Source organism: Pan troglodytes, chromosome X, assembly GCF_028858775.2.
Source record: "Pan troglodytes isolate AG18354 chromosome X, NHGRI_mPanTro3-v2.0_pri, whole genome shotgun sequence".
Taxonomy (NCBI): domain Eukaryota; kingdom Metazoa; phylum Chordata; class Mammalia; order Primates; family Hominidae; genus Pan; species Pan troglodytes.
The window spans coordinates 44,703,858-44,724,580 of record NC_072421.2 but is presented as its reverse complement, the minus strand read 5'-3'; the positions used below and the strand labels follow the sequence as shown (position 1 = coordinate 44,724,580).

Genomic DNA, 20,723 nt, shown 5'->3' with positions numbered 1-20,723 from the left:
CATGGATGGGACCTAGGGGTCAGAGTTCAGGTCAGTAAGAGGAAGAACTTTCTGGCAGAGAGCTGCTAGAAGTTATAGGGAATGGACCTGGGTAGGGTTGGGGTTAGGGGTCTGGTGTAGGGGCGGAGGAGAGGAGAGTCACAGATTTGTTTGTTCCCTCGTGTAGATAGATGGCCCTGGGGGCAGGTCAGGGGTGGTTTTTCACTGACAGCCTGCTAGAAGTATGAGAGGATTTGAGTGTTTGTTTGGTTGCTGGTGTAAATGACCTTTCAGGGTACTCAGTTCCTTGAGGAGCTGATTCTTGGGTGTGTTGTTGTTTCTTTGCCTTTTAGAGTATTGCCACCTCCAGTATCTCAGTCTCTGAAATTGCCTTCTCTAACTACAATATATACTCCTTTTACTTTCCCTACTTGCTCATAACTACCATCCCTGTTCATCACTCTCCTAGAAAAACATATCCTGAATATGTCCATGTCTTTCCATCCCCTTCACTACCATCCTCACCTAAGCTACCCTCATCTGTTGATTAGAGGAATAGAATAGCTGCCTAACGTGGTCTCCCTGTTTCCATTCTTGCTCCTCCTACAATCTGTTCTGTATGCAGCAGGGAGAGTGTTGTGTGGGATGTTACCTGGATACAGTGGTGGCCTTTGAGAATTGTACATGCAGGCTCTCCCAGAGGTCACAAAACAGAAGGCTCATGGATCACATTAAAATGCATGAATCACATGTTACATTAAAGTAATTTAAAACACATGATGAGAAGAAAGAGGGAAAGAGATAGGGTAGGTTCACACACTTGGGACAGGGTACAAGTAGGCAGAAGGACCATACTGCCTGAATCCTGGGGTCAGCAATGGTTCTGTCTCTGTTTCACTAACCTTCCCTGCTACTAGTATGGTTTGGAGACCAGAACTGAGGTTCAAGCAAGGAGAACCACAGACAGAAGGGGCTTCGGGCTGAGGGCACACACTTTCTCTGTTGGGGAGATGCAGGGAGAAGTGTGCCTGGCCATGGCTGTAGCTTGTCAATAAGCCTGCTGGATAGTCTTGGGTTGTGTTTGTGTTTCTTGGGCAGAGGTCACATGGGGCCAGAATGGGTGTCACCGATGAATGAGTGACCAAATTGAGGCCTCATAAATATTGGGTGCTCATGAATATTTAGTGTCCTTATATATTTAGCATATCATGAATATTTAGAGTCCAGGTGCCTCATGTATATTTACGACCTACTGAAAATCAGTTATCTTTTGGTTTTTCCATCCCTTTCTTTCTATGTTTAACATGCCCATGCTCTACTTAGCATACCTACCTACCTATTGTTATTTAACACATCTCATGATTTCTGCCTATGCTGAACAAATTTTGCTTACTAATTACTAATCTAGGCCCGAGGGCTCTGTATTGATATACCACAATGAGTTCAAGGGGGAGAAGCAGGGATTTGAGGGCCATGGGCTCTGAGAATAAGGTTGTCATGCAACCTCATTAAGTGTGCAAAGGACTTCCTTCAATGCTCATGAGATTGAGGTTTTTCTTAGAGCATGGCTTCATTGTGTCTGGTGGTTGGAATAATGAATTTGGAGCCAGCCAGCATTGCCAAGAAGTATTTGTTGGATGCCTATTCTGTGTCAGGCACTGTGCTATGTTTTGGGAAAATGGACAAAAGGACTGAGTCCCATCATAGCCCTATCTCATGGAGTAATAATAGGCCACCAGATTGGAAAGGAAAGGGAGCAAGGCCACCAGTCCAAGAGTTTTGCAATTGTTCAGGCTAGAAATGCTGAGTGTCCAAACCAGGACAATGATGGTAGGAATAGAAAATTGGGGAAGGATTTGAGAGACATTTGGTTGGCAGAGTTGATATGCATTGGCCAGTGATTAAATACAGAGAGTGAGGAGGGGGAATATCTAATGAAAAAGTGCCTACCTTATCATTATCTCATTTAATCTCCTGATGACCATCTAAAGTAGTTATTGTCACTGTCAGCTTTTACAGAAAAGGAAACAGGCTTAGGGAGGTAATTTGCTCAGTCTGTTTTGCATTGCTCTAAAGGAATACCTGGGGCTGGGTAATTTATAAAGAAAAGAGGATTATGTGGCTCACAGTTCTGCAGACTGTACAAGAAGCATGGCACCAGCTTCTGCATCTGGTGAGGCCTCAGGAAGCTTTTACTCGTGGTGGAAGGTGAAAGGAGAGCAGGCGTGTCACATGGCAAGACGGGGAGCAAGAGAGAAAGGAGGGGATGCCAGACTCTTGTTAACAATCAGATTTTACGGTAACCAACAGAAAGAACTCACTCATTACTGCGAAGACAACACAAAGACATTCATGTGGGATCCACACCCATGACCCAAACACCTCCCAGCAGGCCCCATCTCCAACACTGGGGATCACATTTCAGCATGAGATTTGGAGGGGACAAATATCCAAACTATATCAGCCTCAGAGGTCTCTGTGGTTGAGTCATGATACCTTTATAAAGCCCAGGAGCACAGAGCAAGAAACAGGATTGGGGTTTGAATCTGGGGTGTGTTTCAGGGCATGAGGCCTTTGAAGGGGTGTTAGACATCTGTGTGGTGATGTCCCTCCAGGCAGGTACAAACTTAGGATGTGTTTTCAGGAAAAAAGTCAAGACTAGAAATGGAGATTGGGAATCAGAGGTGCCCAGATCATGACCAGGCTATTCTACCATGTTAGAGGAGAGCCACTGGTGAGGTGATGGAAAGATAAAGGGAATTCAATTTAGTGTCTCTGCTTGGTTTTACTAGTGGTGGGAAAAGACGAAGATTAGTATGAGGAGGTAATATGAACTGTCCTCATTGTTCTTTGTGTTCCAACTGATACACTATCCACTCCCTGGCCATTTTATTTGGTGAATTTGGCCTAATGGTAAATCTTTCAGGAAATATGGAAATACCATAACATTTTAAAAACAGGTTTTCACAAATTTTAAGGTTAAAAGTATGACATTTTATTTTACAAAGGGACAAGAGGTTTTAGATTCTTTAGGGTCATTTAAAACATATAAGGCAGTTTTTAAAGATTGGCAAGAATGCATTAGAAAATGGTTGAAGATTATTTAAGAACAAAGAATTTACAATTTATAATTTCTGTGGACATCTATTTTACTTATGTGTATTTGATTATGTAATAGTATTGCTGTGGCAAAAAGAAAAAATTTCTTACAGGTTTTCACCTAAACATTTTGTTCTGATATTCCCTCACTAAGCTCTGCTTATTTTCTGATTACTTTCCCACCATGACACCAAACTTGCACAAATGATAGACTGGAGGTCACAGGACACCCCAGGCCTGGGTTAGTGACTTGCATTATTGTTTTCATTATTACCTTTAAAGTGAAAGCTCATAATCCTATAGCTCACTGGCCCCTGTCCAGTTCATCTTAGTTTTATTAAACTATCCAAGAAGAAATATGAAATGTAGCTTCTTTTAGAATCTTGGAAAGGCTTTTATTAAGACTTTTCAATTCTTTCAGACTCTTGATTTCAAATCTCACATAGGCAGATTCCAAAGGCAAGCTGAAGATAGTCATAATGATGTACTTGAAAATCATTCTTGTGTAAGGAGGGAGGAATGCTATCATAAAGTCTCAGAAAAAAAAGACCTGAGTAAAAGACAACTTTAAAGTCTCTGGAAATTTTCCGAATTTTCGATTGGCTCACTGTGGTCAGGACATTTCCCTGTGTGAAGACACAGCTCAAGAGTTGTGTATAGAATACACAGTAATCACGCTGCGTAATGACATTGAATTTGTCAGCAGAGTAGAGAAATTTGGAAGGCTGTAGCAAATCCTGTAGAAAGCAAACACGAATAACCACTCTGTCACCAAGCTTTGTTTAGAGAGAAACCAGTCTCTCTTGAAATATTTAATATGATAATTCTTGTTAAGGAAGGTCTATTTGGACTGCAGATAGTTTGAAAAATCATTTAAATGCCTTCTTCAAGCTTTTCTAAATTAAGTGATTGGAAAAAAGAAAACACTTAATGAGCCAGTGGTTCAGACGTCAGTGGGACAGGGTAGGTAGTGTTTCTTTCAGTTGTGACTTGAGTGGCCCGGGCTTGCTTTCCATGCATCTGGGCCCTGGGAAGAGGCAAATGGTCAAGATTAGGTGCTGTGCAGTGATGGCGTTCCTGTCACTTCCATAGGATTTTGATATTTTCTAGATGAACTTGGAGGTCAGATGCACTTGTTTCTTGTGTGACCATTTGGAAATTAGTGCAACTGGAGGAATTATAACCCTCCCCTGCTCCCTTTTGGTTGCCTCTATTATCATGTAATTTTTTAGGGTGGGGGGAGTTTGGAATCAGCCAGAAACAAAAGAGGCATCCATTAGCATGGTACCAAAATAGGCATTCATGCAGCTTCTAATCAGAACAACATATTTTTAATATTCACAAGTTCTTGTTGGCAAGGAGGTTTGTGTGTGTTATGAGTCAAGAAAGCCAGTGTTGCACTTCAAGGCTTGCTTTCATTTCTTGCCAGGACATCACTCTCTTTTCGGTTAGATGTGTTATATTTATAGAACGTGTTGCTTTTCTGCTGGAATGTAGTTAAAACAACATTATATCAAGCCAAGAATGTCAGAGGTTAATCCAGTAGTTTTACCTCTAATTGTCTAACAGAATAATTGTCAGTTTAAATACACCAAGTCCAGACTAATCTGTGCTAAAGAAAGGATAATGATTAGAAATGTGCCGTGATTTTCTGGTATGGTCTATACCAGTTGTTCTCAGTTGAAAGTGATCCTCAGAATCCCCTAGCCCACCCCAGAATTTTTTCTTCTGTAGACATGAGGTCAAGAACTGGCTTCCCTATGATTCTTAGTGCATCTTGGTTGAGAACACTGATTTCCACTAATGACTTGTTTTGGCCCCTTAATAAGGTAGTATTTCTCATATATATATATTTTAATACTCTAAGATAATCTGCTTGATCAGGCAAATGTAATCACACAAAATAGAAGTCAGTCATTCATATGCCATTCACTCTTATTGGGCATGTACTATATATAGGTATTATATCCCATAAAGTGGTGGAGGGGTGGTGGGAAGGTTGCCAGATGAAGTATAAGATACTCAGTTATATTTGAATTTCAGGTAAGCAATGAAGTTTTTAGTATAATTATGTCCCAAATATTGCATAGGACATAGTTATACTAAAGAATTTGGCTGGGCATGGTGGCTTACACCTGTAATCCCAGCACTTTGGGAGGAAGAGGCGGGCTGATAACTTGAGGCCGGGAGTTTGAGACCAGCCTGACCAACATAGCAAAACCTCGTCGACTAAAAATATAAAAATTAGCTGGGTGTGGTGGCACATGCCTATAATCCTAGCTACTCAGGAGGCTAAGACAGGAGAATTGCTTGAACCTGGGAGACGGAGGTTGCAGTGAGCCGAGATCACACCACTGCACTCCAGCCTGGGTGAAAAAAAATTTAAAAAATTAAAAAAAAAAAGAATTCTTCGTTGTTTATCTGGAATTCAAATTTAACTGAGCAGCCTATATTTTAATTTGCTAAATCTGGTCACCCTAGAGGGTGGACACTGGGGAGGGAACCAGGTACTTGAGGGATTAGAGGAGGAAAAGCCAATATCCACTAGAGAATCTGGCATTTGAATGGTACCTCAAAAGTTTCTCTAGATAAAGATGGAAGAGAAAGGCAGAATAGTCAAAAGGAGCAACATGAGATAAAGTGGTGGGACAATAAATTGGGAAGTATTTGGGAGCAGATCATAGATTGAATAGGGAAAACAGGGCAAGAAGGTGGTCATGCAAGAGGACATTAAAGCATCTGTTATTTTGGTGCTTTTTCAATAGCTAAGGGGGAGATGCGTAGGGTTACTGTTTCTTATTGTGAGCAGAAATGTGGAATTTTTAACTTCTTATTCTTTTGCTGCAAGGTGAGTGCCCGGTTGTGTATATAAAAATAATTATTCTTGTGAAACCGAAACTCTAAAGGTGACATTTTAGAAAAATAAAAGTAAAAGTATACAAGTCATTTTAGTAGAGGAATATAGTAAGCACAAGAGGAAGAAAAGACACTCTGTTATGTGTGATTGTGGTTAAGCCTCTTAGTATTTTTAGGGCACAAACTTGTAGATGTGATGACAAGTGGCAATTGCAGTTATATCTTCATTTACCTAAGAAATATCTGCCTTTAGACTTGGATGTACTCTAGGCCTGCAGCATTACTAAAATGAAATTAACATACTTAAATTAAAATAGAGGTGACCCAGGTGCAGTGGCTCACGCCTGTAATCCCAGCACTTTGTGAGGCCGAGGCAAAAGGATTGCTTAAGTCCAGGAGTTCAAGACCAGCCTGGGCAACAAAGCAAGGCTGTCTCTACAAAAAATAAAAAGTTAGCCAGGCGTGGTGGCCATGCCCGTAATCTCAGCTACACGGGAGGTTGAGGTAGGGAGGATCGCTTGAGCCTGGGAGGTTGAGGCTGCATTGATCCATGATCATGCCACTGCACTGTAGCCTAGGCAACGATGTGAGACCCTGTCTCAAAAATAAATAAATAAATAAAAAATAAAATAGAGGTGAGAGTTTGGAGTCTTAATTCTGGAAGGTGAATTCCAGAAAAGTAAATTTAGTGGTATGAGCAAAGATCTAAGGCAAGTCTCAACTGAATAACATGAAAACACATGAAACATAAATGGATATATGGTCACTTTGATCTAAACCACAGGGAAATGTTACAAAGTTAAAGCTTGAAGAGCATAGCCAGATAGCAGGGCTTTTACAAAGGAAGAGAAATGTAAAACATGAAGATGAGGAAAAGCTGGACATGTGTCCCAGTAGTCTTTATTGGGCAGTTAAGATAAACACCTGAAAATTTAAAGGGCAAATATGGTGCTTTAGTTGTTTTTCTGTTTTGTAACAATATCTTTATTTATCTACCTTGATGATTTCACCTGCTCTTCAATGTGGGTCAAGGACATGGTATCCTGCCCATTTCTTTGATATCCCAAAACAAATTCCTGCTGATGGAGTTTCTGCCATTTATCGTGGAAGACTAAAAACATACAAATTCTGATAATTAGAAATTTTAATTCTCAAAGGACACAGTTGAGAAATCCTATGAATATGTTATTGAAAGCTCTCATGTGCAACTGTACATTTCAAATGGCCCACCTTGGTTTTCTGATTAATATGGAATTGTGACGTTAGGTTTTTGGTTATCAAAACTTTACTGTTAGTGTTAGACCTGCCTTTTCTTTCTAACTCATGGGTGTTCAGGATTCTTTTTTGTCACCAAGAAGAACTTCCCTGGCCTTTTCTGAGAAGCATCTAGTGAGAGAAGTGTAGCGGCTAAGAGAAGGAAGAGTTGGGGGGCTTGAGATCTGCAGGCTCCTGGGAGAGGCAAGTCAGCTGGTGGGGCAGGCCCTGCAGGGTGCATTGCCATAGCAGTGGGTGGGCATCTCTGGAAATTTCCCCTTCGAGGAGAGAGGCTGTTCTTTCGGAAGAGCAGCTTCATCTCTCTTTTCTTTTCATGGTGGCTGGTAGCTCTTTTATCCATTTCCATCCTGTTATGCCTATGGCTCTTCCTCCTCAAGTAATATGTAGCTGCAGTACAGTGAGATACAGCTCAGTGCAAACTATGGAAAGTAATGGTATTTAGTTAGAGTCTGAAAGCCCAACTTCAAGATCTTTTACTGCCATTTGTTAGGGCATGACCTTGGGCATGGCATTTAACCTCTCTGAGCTTTGGTTTTCTCATCCTTAAACTGAATATTCATATTTCATGTATTATCTGCCTTATAGAATTATTGAGGATTAAATGAGAAAATGTAAGTGAAAGTTTATCCTAGGGCTATGATGATGATTGTGATTAGTATTATTTAAAAGCCCAGTGGGTGGGCCAGTTTTTGCCACCTAGAAAAATATAGGACTCCTATTCAAAGTCTTATGGAACAAAAATCATCGCTAACTTGCTTATTTGAATTTCTATAATGAAGTAAAAATGCAAGATAGATGGAATTTTTGAAGAAGCTCCTGACTGTTGAATAATTCTTATATATTTTAAAAACTGTCACAATATAAGTATTTTTAAAGTAGTATATAATGGTTCCTGAAAATACCTGAAATGCCCATCCTTTTATACATGTTTAAGTATGCAATTTGTTCTAAATGTCTAATCTTGAATGATTAAATAATTTGCATACTGTTTTCAGTGCTATGAATTAAAGGCTAATTGAAGTATAATTTTTTCACAGTAAAATTGTATCATCTTTTATGTAGTACATTTAAAAATATTCTAGGCCAGTTCTAATTTTATAGTTTTATTATTTTAATTTAATGCACCAAGCAATTAAAAATTGCTGCAAAGAAAAGAAGCTGAAAATGATTTTAGGTAATTTCCCCTCAACAGAGTGAAAAGATGATAAGTAGAATAATGGAAGAGAGCCCAACACAGTTCCTGGCACATAAAGATATTCATTAAATATTCCTTAATGAATAAGCAATGACTAATTTCTAAGTGTCTCTAGACTTTGAGAAAAGGCACCATTTTCAGTGCTGTATAAAATACAAAGAAGATAGGTTGACATCTTTATATTAAAATACCTCCATGCAGAGTTCCCACAAGCCAATTTTTATTGAATCATTAGATCTGCAGTTTGTTCTGCTTTCCTTTTCTCTTTGTTCTTGGAGTAGATTCTCAGGCCTAAGTCAGTTACAGATATTGAGAGACAATTCTCCATGGTATCATGCATTTCTGTATCTCTTGTAAGCAGAGGCACTGACTTCTCTTTGTTCTGGACTATCTCTTCAAGGATGTTTATATAGCAAGTAGCTGTGGAAGACAAAAATAGTCTCTCCCTCTGGAGCAAAGTATAGGTTTGCTTATAGCGTTGGAAGATAGAGGCTTAGTGTCTCCTTCCAGAATAAAGTCTAATAAAGATAGTAGCTCCCTTGGAGATAAAGAGCAGGGATGCTTATTGCTAATTATAGAAGATTTGGGTTCCCTAAGCTAAGGGTTACTCTCCTGTAATGTAACCCACTGCATGTACAAATGTTACCTGGCCCTTACTATGTCATCCTGTGGGAATTGGGGCTTAGGAAACTGGAAAAAGAAATGCTGATATTCAGGCTATTCTTACTGCTGTTGATTAATAAACTGCCTTTTGTCTCTGACCAAGGCACCTCCTGTCTTCTACCAGCATCCATGAAACTATGGAAGGCTAACTTCTCATCTTGCAAGTAGGATAAAATCTCAAACCCTTTTTTCTTTTTTTCAAATTCTTTTTTCTTTTTCTTTTCTTTTTTTTTTTTTTTTTTTTTTTTTTGAGACAGGGCTTTGCTCTGTTGCCCAAGCTAGAGTACAGTGGTGTGATCATGGCTCACTTTAGCCTCGACCTCCTGGACTCAAGCAATTCTCCCACCTTTCAGCCTCCCAAGTAGATGGGACCACATGTGGGCACCACCATACCCAGCTAATTTTTTTTTAATTAATTTTTTTTTTCTTTTGTAGAGACAGGATTTTGCCATGTTGCCCAGGCTGGTCTCGAACACTTGGGCTCAAGCAATCTGCCTGCCTTGGCCTCTAAAAGTGGTGGGATTAAAGGCATGAGCCACCATGCCTGGCCCCTAAACAATCCTTAACAACAGATTGCAGCAATATTTGGGTAACTTGGCTGGTATGGTGTGGTATAGTTGGTACACTCATGTAGGCAAGGAACTCTTTTACCTCCAGTGGCTGACCACTCTTTTGGATATACGTGGGACCCTGGGAACATATTCTCAAGAGGAGAAATGAATGGGCATCAGGGTTGGAAGTAGAAGATGGGATGAGATCTAGAGCTTTTGGCCCAGAGCACTGGCTAGAACTGTGAAGCCTCTGATAACCCTCACTTGAGGTAGTGCTTGGGTGGAGGTGGACAGAGGCTATAGAGGAAGGAGGAGGAAAAATAGGTTGATAGAGGAAAGAAGATTCCATGAAACTTCACAGCAGCCAAAAGTCATTCATCCTTATTGAAACTTCTAAGTCAATGTTGGCACCTATCATTCCAAAGCTTACTAGCTTTTTTTTTTTTTTTTTTTTTTTTTTTTTTTTTTTTTTTTTTGAGCCATGAGTACACATTTTTGTGAGCATTCTGCATTGGTGCCTTAATGCCTGTTGAGTGTGCTCACATTGAGTGCTTGCTGGTGGCTGAATGTGAGCAGGCTTGTTCTAGGAAAAGACATGATGGCAGCGTCTGGTATTTTTCGTCATTCTGCTTATGTCCCCTGTCCTTCATCCCCCATCCTCACCCCAGTCTTTATGGTTTATTAAAATACTTCCCAACCACCACTTAGGCAACTCTAACCACATGCAAGGCTGGCCACAGAGCTCTGAACCTCAGAAGTCTCAGCTCATTCTGACTCCCTCAGAGTTGGAATGTACTAATGCTGCTTCCTAGAACGAGTCCTTTGCCCAGTTTTCTGTTGCGGGAAAGTATTCAGGGTTGTTAGTGAATGTGCTGTATCTTCTTACTTGTTAGCCACATGATAAAACAGTTGTATTTTCTTTCATGCCATAGGGACTTCTATCCGGCGTCATCGGATTACTCTTCCGCCTCCTGATGAGGATCAGTTTTATACTGTGTATCATTTTAATGTCGGCACAGAGGTTGTCTTCTATGGCCGGACATTCAAGATTTATGACTGTGATGCATTCACAAGAAACTTTTTGAGGAAAATAGGGGTCAAAGTGAATCCCCCAGTACAATGTCCAGAAGATCCTTACATGAAGATTCGGAGAGAGGTAAGGAATTGACGTTTGTTGAGTTCTTGTCTTCAAAATAAAAATCCCTTTGGAAAGTCAGTAAAGGGTGTTTGTACTCCTGATGCAGATGTGAAAGAGCTTTTAGAGCCATAGTTATTCCAGTTGTTTTGTTCTTCTTTGGGCTAGAGGGAAGGCTGAGTGTTAGCCACAGAGCAAGAATGACTTCCTCACTGCCTCACCCCAATTCTCTCTGTAGAGACTCTCTCTTTCAGGCAGTAGGAGTCTTCAGTGAACTGCACAGGTGAGACAGTTTCTAGGCACCCACAATTGACTTTGTGGTCACTGATGGTATATGAGTTGTATCCACATTTCCTTGGCTTGTGTTTTTGCATTTTAGTTGTCTAACTCTGGCTAGAAAGATCTTTGCTTCTATACTAGTGATTTAGTGAACCAAGCCTTGGGTACACATTTTTTCTTCCTCCTAGGAAATTCCAGGTCCTCTTAGGATGGCATTGGATGCCAAGATGCTCTGGAAGAATAAGGAGGACCATGATTCTGATATACCCCCTTTAGGAAAGGATGTTTATGTACAAGGTCTGACCCCAGCTAGTGTAAGGGAGTAAAGACTCAATATTTTTAGTATTATTTTTGTCTTCCTATTTTTTAAACAGTCCCTGGGCCCAAATTTTGTTTTCCAGAAGAATTTGAACACTCAAAGGGGTGGAAGGTGACAACACCCAGCTAATCTCCTTGCTGGGACTGGATCGCAAATGTCTTGACTCTTACCCTGATTTCCATCATTGTCACTTGTTTCCTTTTTCCTTTTCTATTGAAGTGTGATTACACACAGTAAAATACACAGAAATTAAGTGTACAGTTGGATGAGTCTTAACAAATACACGTACCCCTATAACCTACCCCCATATTGAGATGTAGAGCATTTCTCTTCCCCCAGAAAGTCCCCTCATGTGTTTATCGAATCGATCCCGCTCCCCACCACAGACAACTGCTGTTCTCATTTCTATACCCATAGATGAGTTTTGTCTGATTTTTATTGTTTTAAAACTTATGATTCATTTCCTTGCAGAGAGGTAACAAAATTTAGAACAAAATTCTCTTTTGATTCTGTTTTGATCTCTTTTTAAAAGCCACTTGTAGTATCATTCATCTATTCCTGCCTCCCAGCCCCAGCAGAATTATTCTTTAATGTTGTTGATCCTGGAATATCTAAGGTGTATATTGATGTACAAAGGGATTTTTTTTGGTTTGGATTCATTTTTATTTTTTCCAAATGCCCTGGATGAAAGAGTCTAGATAAATAGAAAGAATTTAGAACCAGCAGAGAGAACTTGAAGGAAATGGATCCAAATGAATTGCCACCCTTTGCATATGGCTGCACTCATTCACTAACAGTTGTTGTTATATGATAGTGATTGTGAATAATGATGGATTATATGAAAATGCGCAGAGCACTGTGGGATTTCATAGGTTTATGAAGAAAAAAATTTATATATATTTAAAATTATACTTTAAGTTCTGGGATACATGTGCAGAATTTGCAGGTTTGTTACATAGGTATACACCTGCCATGGTGGTTTTCTACACCCATCAACCCATCATCTACTTTAGGTATTTCTCCTAATGCTGTCCCTCCCCTATCCCCCCACCCCCTGACAGGCCCTGGTGTGTGATGTTCCCCTCCCTGTGTCCATGTGTTCTCATTGTTCAACTCCCATTTATGAGTGAGAACATGCAGTGTTTTGTTTTCTGTTCCTGTGTTAGTTTGCTGAGAATGCTGGTTTCCAACTTCATCCATGTCCCTGCAAAGGACATGAACTCATCCTTTTTAATGACTGCATAGTATCCCATGGTGTATATGTGCCACATTTTCTTTATCCAGTCTATCATTGATGAGCATTTGCGTTGGTTCCAAGTCTTTGCTATTGTGAATAGTGCTGCAATAAACACGTGTGCATGTGTCTTTATAGTAGGATGATTTATAATCCTTTGGGTATATACCCAGTAATGGGATTGCTGGGTCAAATGGTATTTCTGGTTCTAGATCCTTAAGGAATTGCCACACTGTCTTCCACAATGGTTGAACTAATTTACACTCCCACCAACAGTGTAAAAGCATTCCTATTTCTCCACATCCTCTCCAGCATCTGTTGTTTCCTGACTTTTTAATGATTGCCATTCTTTTTTTTTTTTCAAAATGGAGTCTCACTCTGTTGACCAGGCTGTAGTGCAGTGGTGCGATCTTGGCTCACTGCAAACTCTGCCTCCCAGGTTCAAGAAATTCTGTGCCTCAGCCTCCTGAGTAGCTGGGATTACAGAGGCCTGCCACCACACCCGGCTAATTTTTTTTTTAATATTTTTAGTACAGACAAGGTTTCACCATCTTGGCCAGGTTGGTATTGAACTCCTGACCTCGTGATCCACCTGCCTCGGCCTCCCAATGATCGCCATTCTAACTGGCATGAGATGGTATCTTATTGTGGTTTTGATTTGCATTTCTCTAATGACCAGTGATAATGAACTTTTTTTTCATATGTTTCTTGGCTGCATAAATGTCTTGTTTTGAGAAGTGTCTGTTCATATCCTTTGTCCACTTTTTGATTTTTTTTTTTGTAAATTTGTTTAAGTTCCTTGTAGATTCTGGATATTAGCCCTTTGTCAGTTGGATAGATTGCAAAATTTTTCTTCCATTCTGTAGGTTGCCTGTTCACTCTAATGATAGTTTCTTTCGCTGTGCAGAAGCTTGTTAGTTTAATTAGATCCCATTTGTCAATTTTGGCTTTTGTTGCCATTGCTTGTGGTGTTTTAGTCATGAAGTCTTTGCCCATGCCTATGTCCTGAATGGTATTGCCTAGGTTTTCTTTAGAGTTTTTATGATTTTAGGTCTTATGTTTAAGTCTTTAATCCATCTTGAATTAATTTTTGTATAAGGTGTAAGGAAGGGGTCCAGTTTCAGTTTTCTGCATATGGCTAGCCAGTTTTCCCAACACCATTTATTAAATAGGGAATCCTTTCCTCATTGCTTGTTTTTGTCAGGTTTGTCAAAGATCAGATGGTTGTAGATGTGTGGTGTTATTTTTGAGGCCTCTGTTCTGTTCCATTGGTCTATATCTCTGTTTTGGTACCAATACCATGCTGTTTTGGTTACTGTAAACTTGTAGTATTGTTTGAAGTCAGGTAGTGTGATGCCTCCAGCTTTATTCTTTTTGCTTAGGATTGTCTTGGCTATACGAGCTCTTTTTTGGTTCTATATAAAATGTAAAGTAGTTTTTTCTAATTCTGTGAAGAAAGTCAATGGTAGCTTGATGGAGATGGCATTGAATCTATAAATTACTTTGGGCAGTATGGCCATTTTTATGATATTGATTCTTCTATCTATGAGCATGGAATGTTTTTCCATTTGTTTGTGTCCTCCCTTATTTCCTTGAGCAGTGGTTTGTAGTTCTTGAAGAGATCCTTCACATCCCTTATAAGTTGTATTCCTAGGTATTTTATTCTCTTTGTAGCAATTGTGAATGGGAGTTCACTCATGATTTGGCTGTCTGTCTATTATTGGTGTATAGGAATGCTTGTGATTTTTGCACATCGATTTTGTACCCTGAGACTTTGCTGAAGTCGCTTATCAGCTTAAGGAGATTTTGGGCTGAGATGATGGGGTTTTCTAAATATACAATCATGTCATCTGCAAACAGAGACAATTTGACTTCCTCTCTTCCTATTCGAATACCCTTTATTTCCTTCTCTTGCCCTGGCCAGAACTTCCAATACTATGTTGAATAGGAGTGGTGAGAGAGGGCATCCTTGTCTTGTGCCAGTTTTCTAAGGGAATGCTTCCAGCTTTTGCCCATTCAGTATGATATTGGCTGTGGGTTTGTCATAAATAGCTCTTATTATTTTGAGATACGTTCCATCAATACCTAGTTTATGGAGAGTTTTTAGCATGAAGGGGTGTTGAATTTTATTGAAGGCCTTTTCTGCATCTATTGAGATAATCATGTGGTTTTTGTCATTGGTTCTGTTTATATGATGGGTTACATTTATTGATTTGCATATGTTGAACCAGCCTTGCATCCCAGGGAGGAAGCTGACTTGATCTTGGTGGATAAGCTTTTTCATGTGCTGCTGGATTTGGTTTGCCAGTATTTTATTGAGGATTTTCGCATTGATCTTCATCAGGGATATTGGCCTGAAATTTCCTTTTTGTGTTGTTGTTGTTGTTGTTGTTGTGTCTCTGCCAGGTTTTGGTATCAGGATGATGCTGGCCTCATAAAATGAGTTAGGGAGGAGTGCCTCTTTTTCTGTTGTTTGGAATAGTTTCAGAAGGAATGGTACCAGCTCCTCTTTGTACCTCTGGTAGAATTTGGCTGTGAATCCATCTGGTCCTGGGCTGTTTTTGGTTGGTAGGCTATTAATTACTGCCTCAATTTCAGACTTGTTATTGGTTGGTCTATTCAGGGATTTGACTTCTTCCTGGGTTAGTCTTGGGAGGGTGTATGTGTCCAGGAATTTATCTATTTCTTCTAGATTTTCTGCGTAGAGGTGTTTATAATATTCTCTGATGGTAGTTTGTATTTCTGTGGGATCAGTGGTGATATCCTGTTTATCGTTTTTTATTGTGTCCATTTGATTCTTCTCACTTTTTTTCTTTATTAGTCTGGCTAGCAGTCTATCTATTTTGTTGATCTTTTCAAAAAACCACCTCCTGGATTCTTTGATTTTTTGAAGGGTTTTTTGTGTCTCTATCTCCTTCAGTTCCACTCTGATCTTAGTTATTTTTTGCCTTCTGCTAGCTTTTGAATTTATTTGCTCTTGCTTCTCTAGTTCTTTTAATTGTGATGTTAGTGTGTTGATTTAGATCTTTCTCACTTTCTCCTGTGGGCATTTAGTGCTTATAAGCACTAAATTTATAAATTTGCCTCTAAACACTGCTTTAGTTATGTCCCAGAGATTCTGGTATGTTGTGTCTTTGTTGTCGTTTGTTTCAAAGAACTTATTTATTTCTGCCTTAATTTTGTTATTTACCCAGTAGTCATTCAGGAGCAGGTTGTTCAGTTTGCATGCAATTGTGCGGTTTTGAGTGAGTTTCTTAATCCTGAGTTCTAAGTTGATTGCTCTGTGGTCTGAGAGACTGTTATGATTTCCGTTCTTTTGCATTTGCTGAGGAGTGTTTTACTTCCCATTATGTGGTCAACTTTAGAATAAATGTGATGTGGTGCTGAGAAGAATGTATACTCTGTTGATTTGGGGTGGAGAGTTCTGTAGATGTCTATTAGGTCCACTTGGTCCAGAGCTGAGTTCAAGTCCTGAATATCCTTGTTAATTTTCTGTCTCGTTGATCTGTCTAATATTGACAGTGGGGTGTTAAAGTCTTTCATTATTATTGTGTGGGAGTCTAAATCTCTCTGTAGGTCTCTAAGGACTTGCTTTATGAATCTGGGTGCTCCTGTATTGGGTGCATATATATTTAGTATAGTTGGCTCTTCTTGTTGCATTGATCTCTTTACCATTATGAAATGCCCTTCTTTGTCTTTTTTGATCTTTGTTGGTTTAAAGTCTGTTTTATCAGAGACTAGGATAGAAACCCCTGCTTTTTTTTGCTTTCCATTTTTTTGGTAAATATTCCTCCCTCCCTTTATTTTGAGCTTATGTGTGTCTTTGCATGTGAGATGGGTCTCCTGAATACAGCACACTGATGTGTCTTGACTCTTTATCCAATTTGCCAGTCTGTGTCTTTTAATTGGGACATTTAGCCTGTTTACATTTAAGGTTAATATTGTTATGTGTGAATTTGATCCTGTCATTATGATGCTAGCTGATTATTTTGCCCATTAATTGATGCAGTTTCTTCATAGCGTCAATGGTCTTTATAATTTGGTATGTTTTTGCAGCAGCTGGTACTGATTTTTCCTTTCCACATTTAGTGCTTCCTTCAGGAGCTCTTGTAAGGCAGGCCTGGTGATGACAAAATCTTTCAGCATTTGCTTATCTGTAAAGGATTTTATTTCCCCCTTGCTTGTGAAGCTTAGTTTGGCTGGATATGAAATTCTGGGTTGAAAATTCTTTTCTTTAAGGATGTTGAATATTGGCCCCCACTCTCTTGTGGCTTGTAGGGTTTCTGCAGAGAGGTCTGCTGTTAGTCTGATGGGCTTCCCTTTGTGGGTAACCCGACCTTTCTCTCTGGCTGCCCTTGATACTTTTTCCTTCATTTCAACCTTGGTGAATCTGACAATTATGTGTCTTGGGGTTGCTCTTCTTGAGAAGTATCTTTGTGGTTTCCTCTGTATTTCCTAAATTTGAATGTTGGCCTGTCTTGCTAGGTTGGGGAAGTTCTCCTGGATAATATGCTGAAGTGTGTTTTCCAACTTGGTTCCATTCTCCCTATCACTTTCAGGTACACCAATCAAACGTACGTTTGGTCTTTTCACATAGTCCCGTATTTCTTGGAGGCTTTGTTTGTTCCTTTTCATTCTTTCTTCTCTAATCTTGTCTTCATGCTTTATTTCATTAAGTTGATCTTCCATCTCTGATATCCTTTCTTCTGCTTAATCGATTCAGCTATTGATACTTGTGTATGCTTCACAAAGCTCTCGTGCTGTGTTTTTCAGCTCCATCAGGTCATTTATGTTCTTCTCTAAACTGGTTATTCTAGTTAGCAATTCCTCTAACCTTTTTTCAAGGTTCTTAGCTTCCTTGCATTGGGTTAAAACATGCTCCTTTAGCTCAGAGGAGTTAGTTATTACCCACCTTCTGAAGCCTACTTCTGTCAATTCATCAAACTCATTCTCCGTCCAGTTTTGTTCTCTTGCTGGCGAGGAGTTGTGATCCTTCGGAGGAGAAGAGGTGTTCTGGTTTTTGGAATTTTCAGCCTTTTTGTGCTGGTTTTTCTTCATCTTTGTGGATTTATCTACCTTTGGTCTTTGATGTTGTTGACCTTCGGATGGAGTTTTCATTTGGACATCCTTTTTGTTGATGTTGATGCTATTCCTTTCTGTTTGTTAGTTTTCCTTCTAATAGTCAGGCTTCTCTGCTGCAGGTCTGCTGGAGTTTCCTGGAAGTCCAATCCAGACCTTGTTTGCCTTGGTATCACCGGTGGAGGCTGCAGAACAGCAAAGATTGCTACCTGTTCCTTCCTCTGGAAGCTTCATCCCAGAGGGGCACCCTCCAGATGCCAGTCGGAGGTCTCCTTTAAGAGGTGTCAACCCCTGCTGGGAGGTGTCTCCTAGCAGGAGGCACAGGGGTCAGGGACACACTTGAGGAGGCAATCTGTCCTTTAGCAGAGCTCGAGCACTGTGCTGGGAGGTCTGCTGCTCTCTTTAGAGCTGGCAGGAGGAACGTTTAAGTCTGCTGAAGCTGTGCCCACAGCCACCCCTTCCCCCATGTTCTGTGTCCCAGGAAGATGGGAGTTTTATCTATAAGCCTCTGACTGGGGCTGCTGCCTTTCTTTCATAGATGCCTTACCCAGAGAGGAGGAATCTAGAGAGATAGTCTGGCTACAAAATCATTGCTGAGCTGTGGTGGACTCCGCCCAGTTACAACTTCCTGGCAGCTTTGTTTACACTGTGAGGGGAAAACCGCCTACACAAGCCTCAGTAATGGGGGACGCCCCTCCCCCCACCAAGCTCCAGCGTCCCAGATCGACTTCAGACTGCTGTGCTGGCAGCGAGAATTTCAAGCCATTGGTCTTAGCTTGCTGGGGGGATCCACTGAGCTAGACCACTTGGCTCCCTGGCTTCCACCTCCTTTCCAGGGGAGTGAGCAGTTCTGTCTCACTGGTGTTCCAGGCGCCACTGGGGTATGAAAAAAAAAAAAAAACTGCAGCTAGCTTGGTGTCTGCCCAAACAGCTGCCCAGTTTTGTGCTTGAAACCTAGGGCCCTGATGGTGTAGGCACCTGAGGGAATCTCCTGGTCTGAGGGTTGCAAAGACCATGGGAAAAGCATAGTATCTGGGCCAGAGTACACTGTTCCTCACAGCACGGTCCCTCACGGCTTCCCTTGGCTAGGGGAGGGAGTTCCCTGACCCCTTGTGCTTCTCGGGTGAGGCGATGCCCCACCCTGCTTCAGCTCGCCCTCCGTGGGCTGCACCTACTGTCTAAGCAGTCCCAATGAGATGAGCCAGATACCTCAGTTGGAAATGCAGAAATCACCCTCCTTTTGCATTGATCTCTCTGGGAGCTGCAGACCAGAGCTGTTCCTATTCGGCCATCTTGCCAGCCACCCCCAGAAAAAGATCTTTTGTGCCAGGAATTGAGAATAAATACCAAGAACAGCTAAGAAATGTTTTAAATAATTTCCTTTCAGAGTGGGAACATCATTTTAGCATTTATTCCCTCAGGGAGAAAATTCTTCAATAAATATAGAAATCTTTGGGAAATTAGGAGTTTAATAAGAGGCTTCTATATTGACTTTCATACATTTACTTCTGCAGTGTTTGCTGTCTTGAACTGTAAAGTTAAAATTAAACAATTTAACTTAGACTGAAAAGAATCCCAATGGTATATTATCAATAATGCTTTTCTTAGAGGCCTCATAATGCCAAAGAAACATTTTTCAATCAATTGAAATAGTGGTCCCATAATTTCATTTAAATATCAGAGATAAGACTGAAGAGTCTTTGGAAAGCCATCATGTCTCCCCACTGTCTTGGGTTAAGACTGCACCTAGACTGCCCTCGACAGATAGAAATTTCAAAAATTTACAAAAAGATTGTATAACCTGATTTGGGATAACATCTCCCTTGTCAGTGTGCACTTCCTTATATAACAGTCCTATTTGGTTACATCAGATGAAATGGGGGCAGTTTTACTCCACGACAGGGCTGCGAAAGTGCAAATAGAGGGAAGAGTTGCATCAAGAAGACTATGGAACTAACTAGTGGTTCCTGGGACAGAGGACAGCCGAGGCAGAGGCTCTGCAGACCTTAAGACCTTCTCCATTTGCTGTGCTCCTGTTTCTCCGGGGCATTCTTATCCTTGATACCTAAAGCTTTTTGAGCTAAAATAAAACAGTGAATATATTTCTTCCCTTTTACCTTCACAAAAATCTTTGAATGAGTAAGAATTATGTACACATATGAATTTCCCAGTGAAAAGACAAATTATGTTTTTGGTTGAGATATAATTAATATGGAGTCAAACACATAAATCTTAAGTACATAGGTCAACAAGTTTTGTAAAATGTGTGCAATTGAGTAACCAACACAAAAATCGAGATGTAGAATATTTTTACCACCTCAGAAAGTTCCTTTCTCCCCCTTTCTGGTCAAATTCCCTACCCAGAGGCAATTACTGTTCTGATTTCTGTCACCGTAGATTAGTTTTGTCTGTTCTTAAATAAGAATTTTAAATCTTTTTGAAAAGTCAATTTTAAAAAATATTAAAGAAGTATAGTTTTTTTCTTTTTTTAATCTTTTTTTTTTTTTTTTTTTTTTTTTTTTTTTACAGAGTATTGCTCTGTCGCCCAGGCTGGAGTGCAGTGACACAATCTCGGCTCACTGCAACCTCTGCCTCCCAGGTTCAAGGGATCCTCCTGCCTCAGCCTCCTGAGTAGCTGGGATTACTGGCACCTGCCACCAGACCTGGCTAAACTTTTTTGCATTTTTAGTAGAGACAGCCAGGCTGGTCTCAAACTCCTGGCCTCAAGTGATCGACCCACTGTGGCCTCCCAAGGTGCTGAGATTACAGGTGTGAGCCACCCCACCTGGCCAGAAGTATAGTTTAGTGTATTAATGTTTAATATGAAAAACTTCCTCAAACTTGTTTGTCTCTATTCTTTTTTTTTTTTTTTTTTGAGATGGAGTCTCACTCTGTCGCCCGGGCTGGAGTGCAGTGGCGCGATCTCTGCTCACTGCAAGCTCCACCTACTGGGTTCACACCATTCTCCTGCCTCAGCCTCCCGAGTAGCTGGGACTACAGGTGCCTGCCACCACGCCCGGCTAATTTTTTGTATTTTTAGTAGAGACGGGGTTTCACCG

The 20,723-nt window shown here is 40.4% G+C and overlaps 1 protein-coding gene across 3 annotated transcripts in view; it reads left to right on the top strand.

Moving 5' to 3' along the window:
- EFHC2 (EF-hand domain containing 2) overlaps positions 1-20,723 on the top strand; it is a 199,231-nt gene that overhangs the window by 70,402 nt on the left and 108,106 nt on the right. For all 3 annotated transcript variants that reach the window (XM_016947523.4, XM_063804773.1, XM_063804774.1), the window contains one exon: positions 10,551-10,774. In XM_016947523.4, the coding sequence (XP_016803012.1) occupies positions 10,551-10,774 (224 nt within the window). The remainder of the gene's footprint in view (positions 1-10,550; positions 10,775-20,723) is intronic.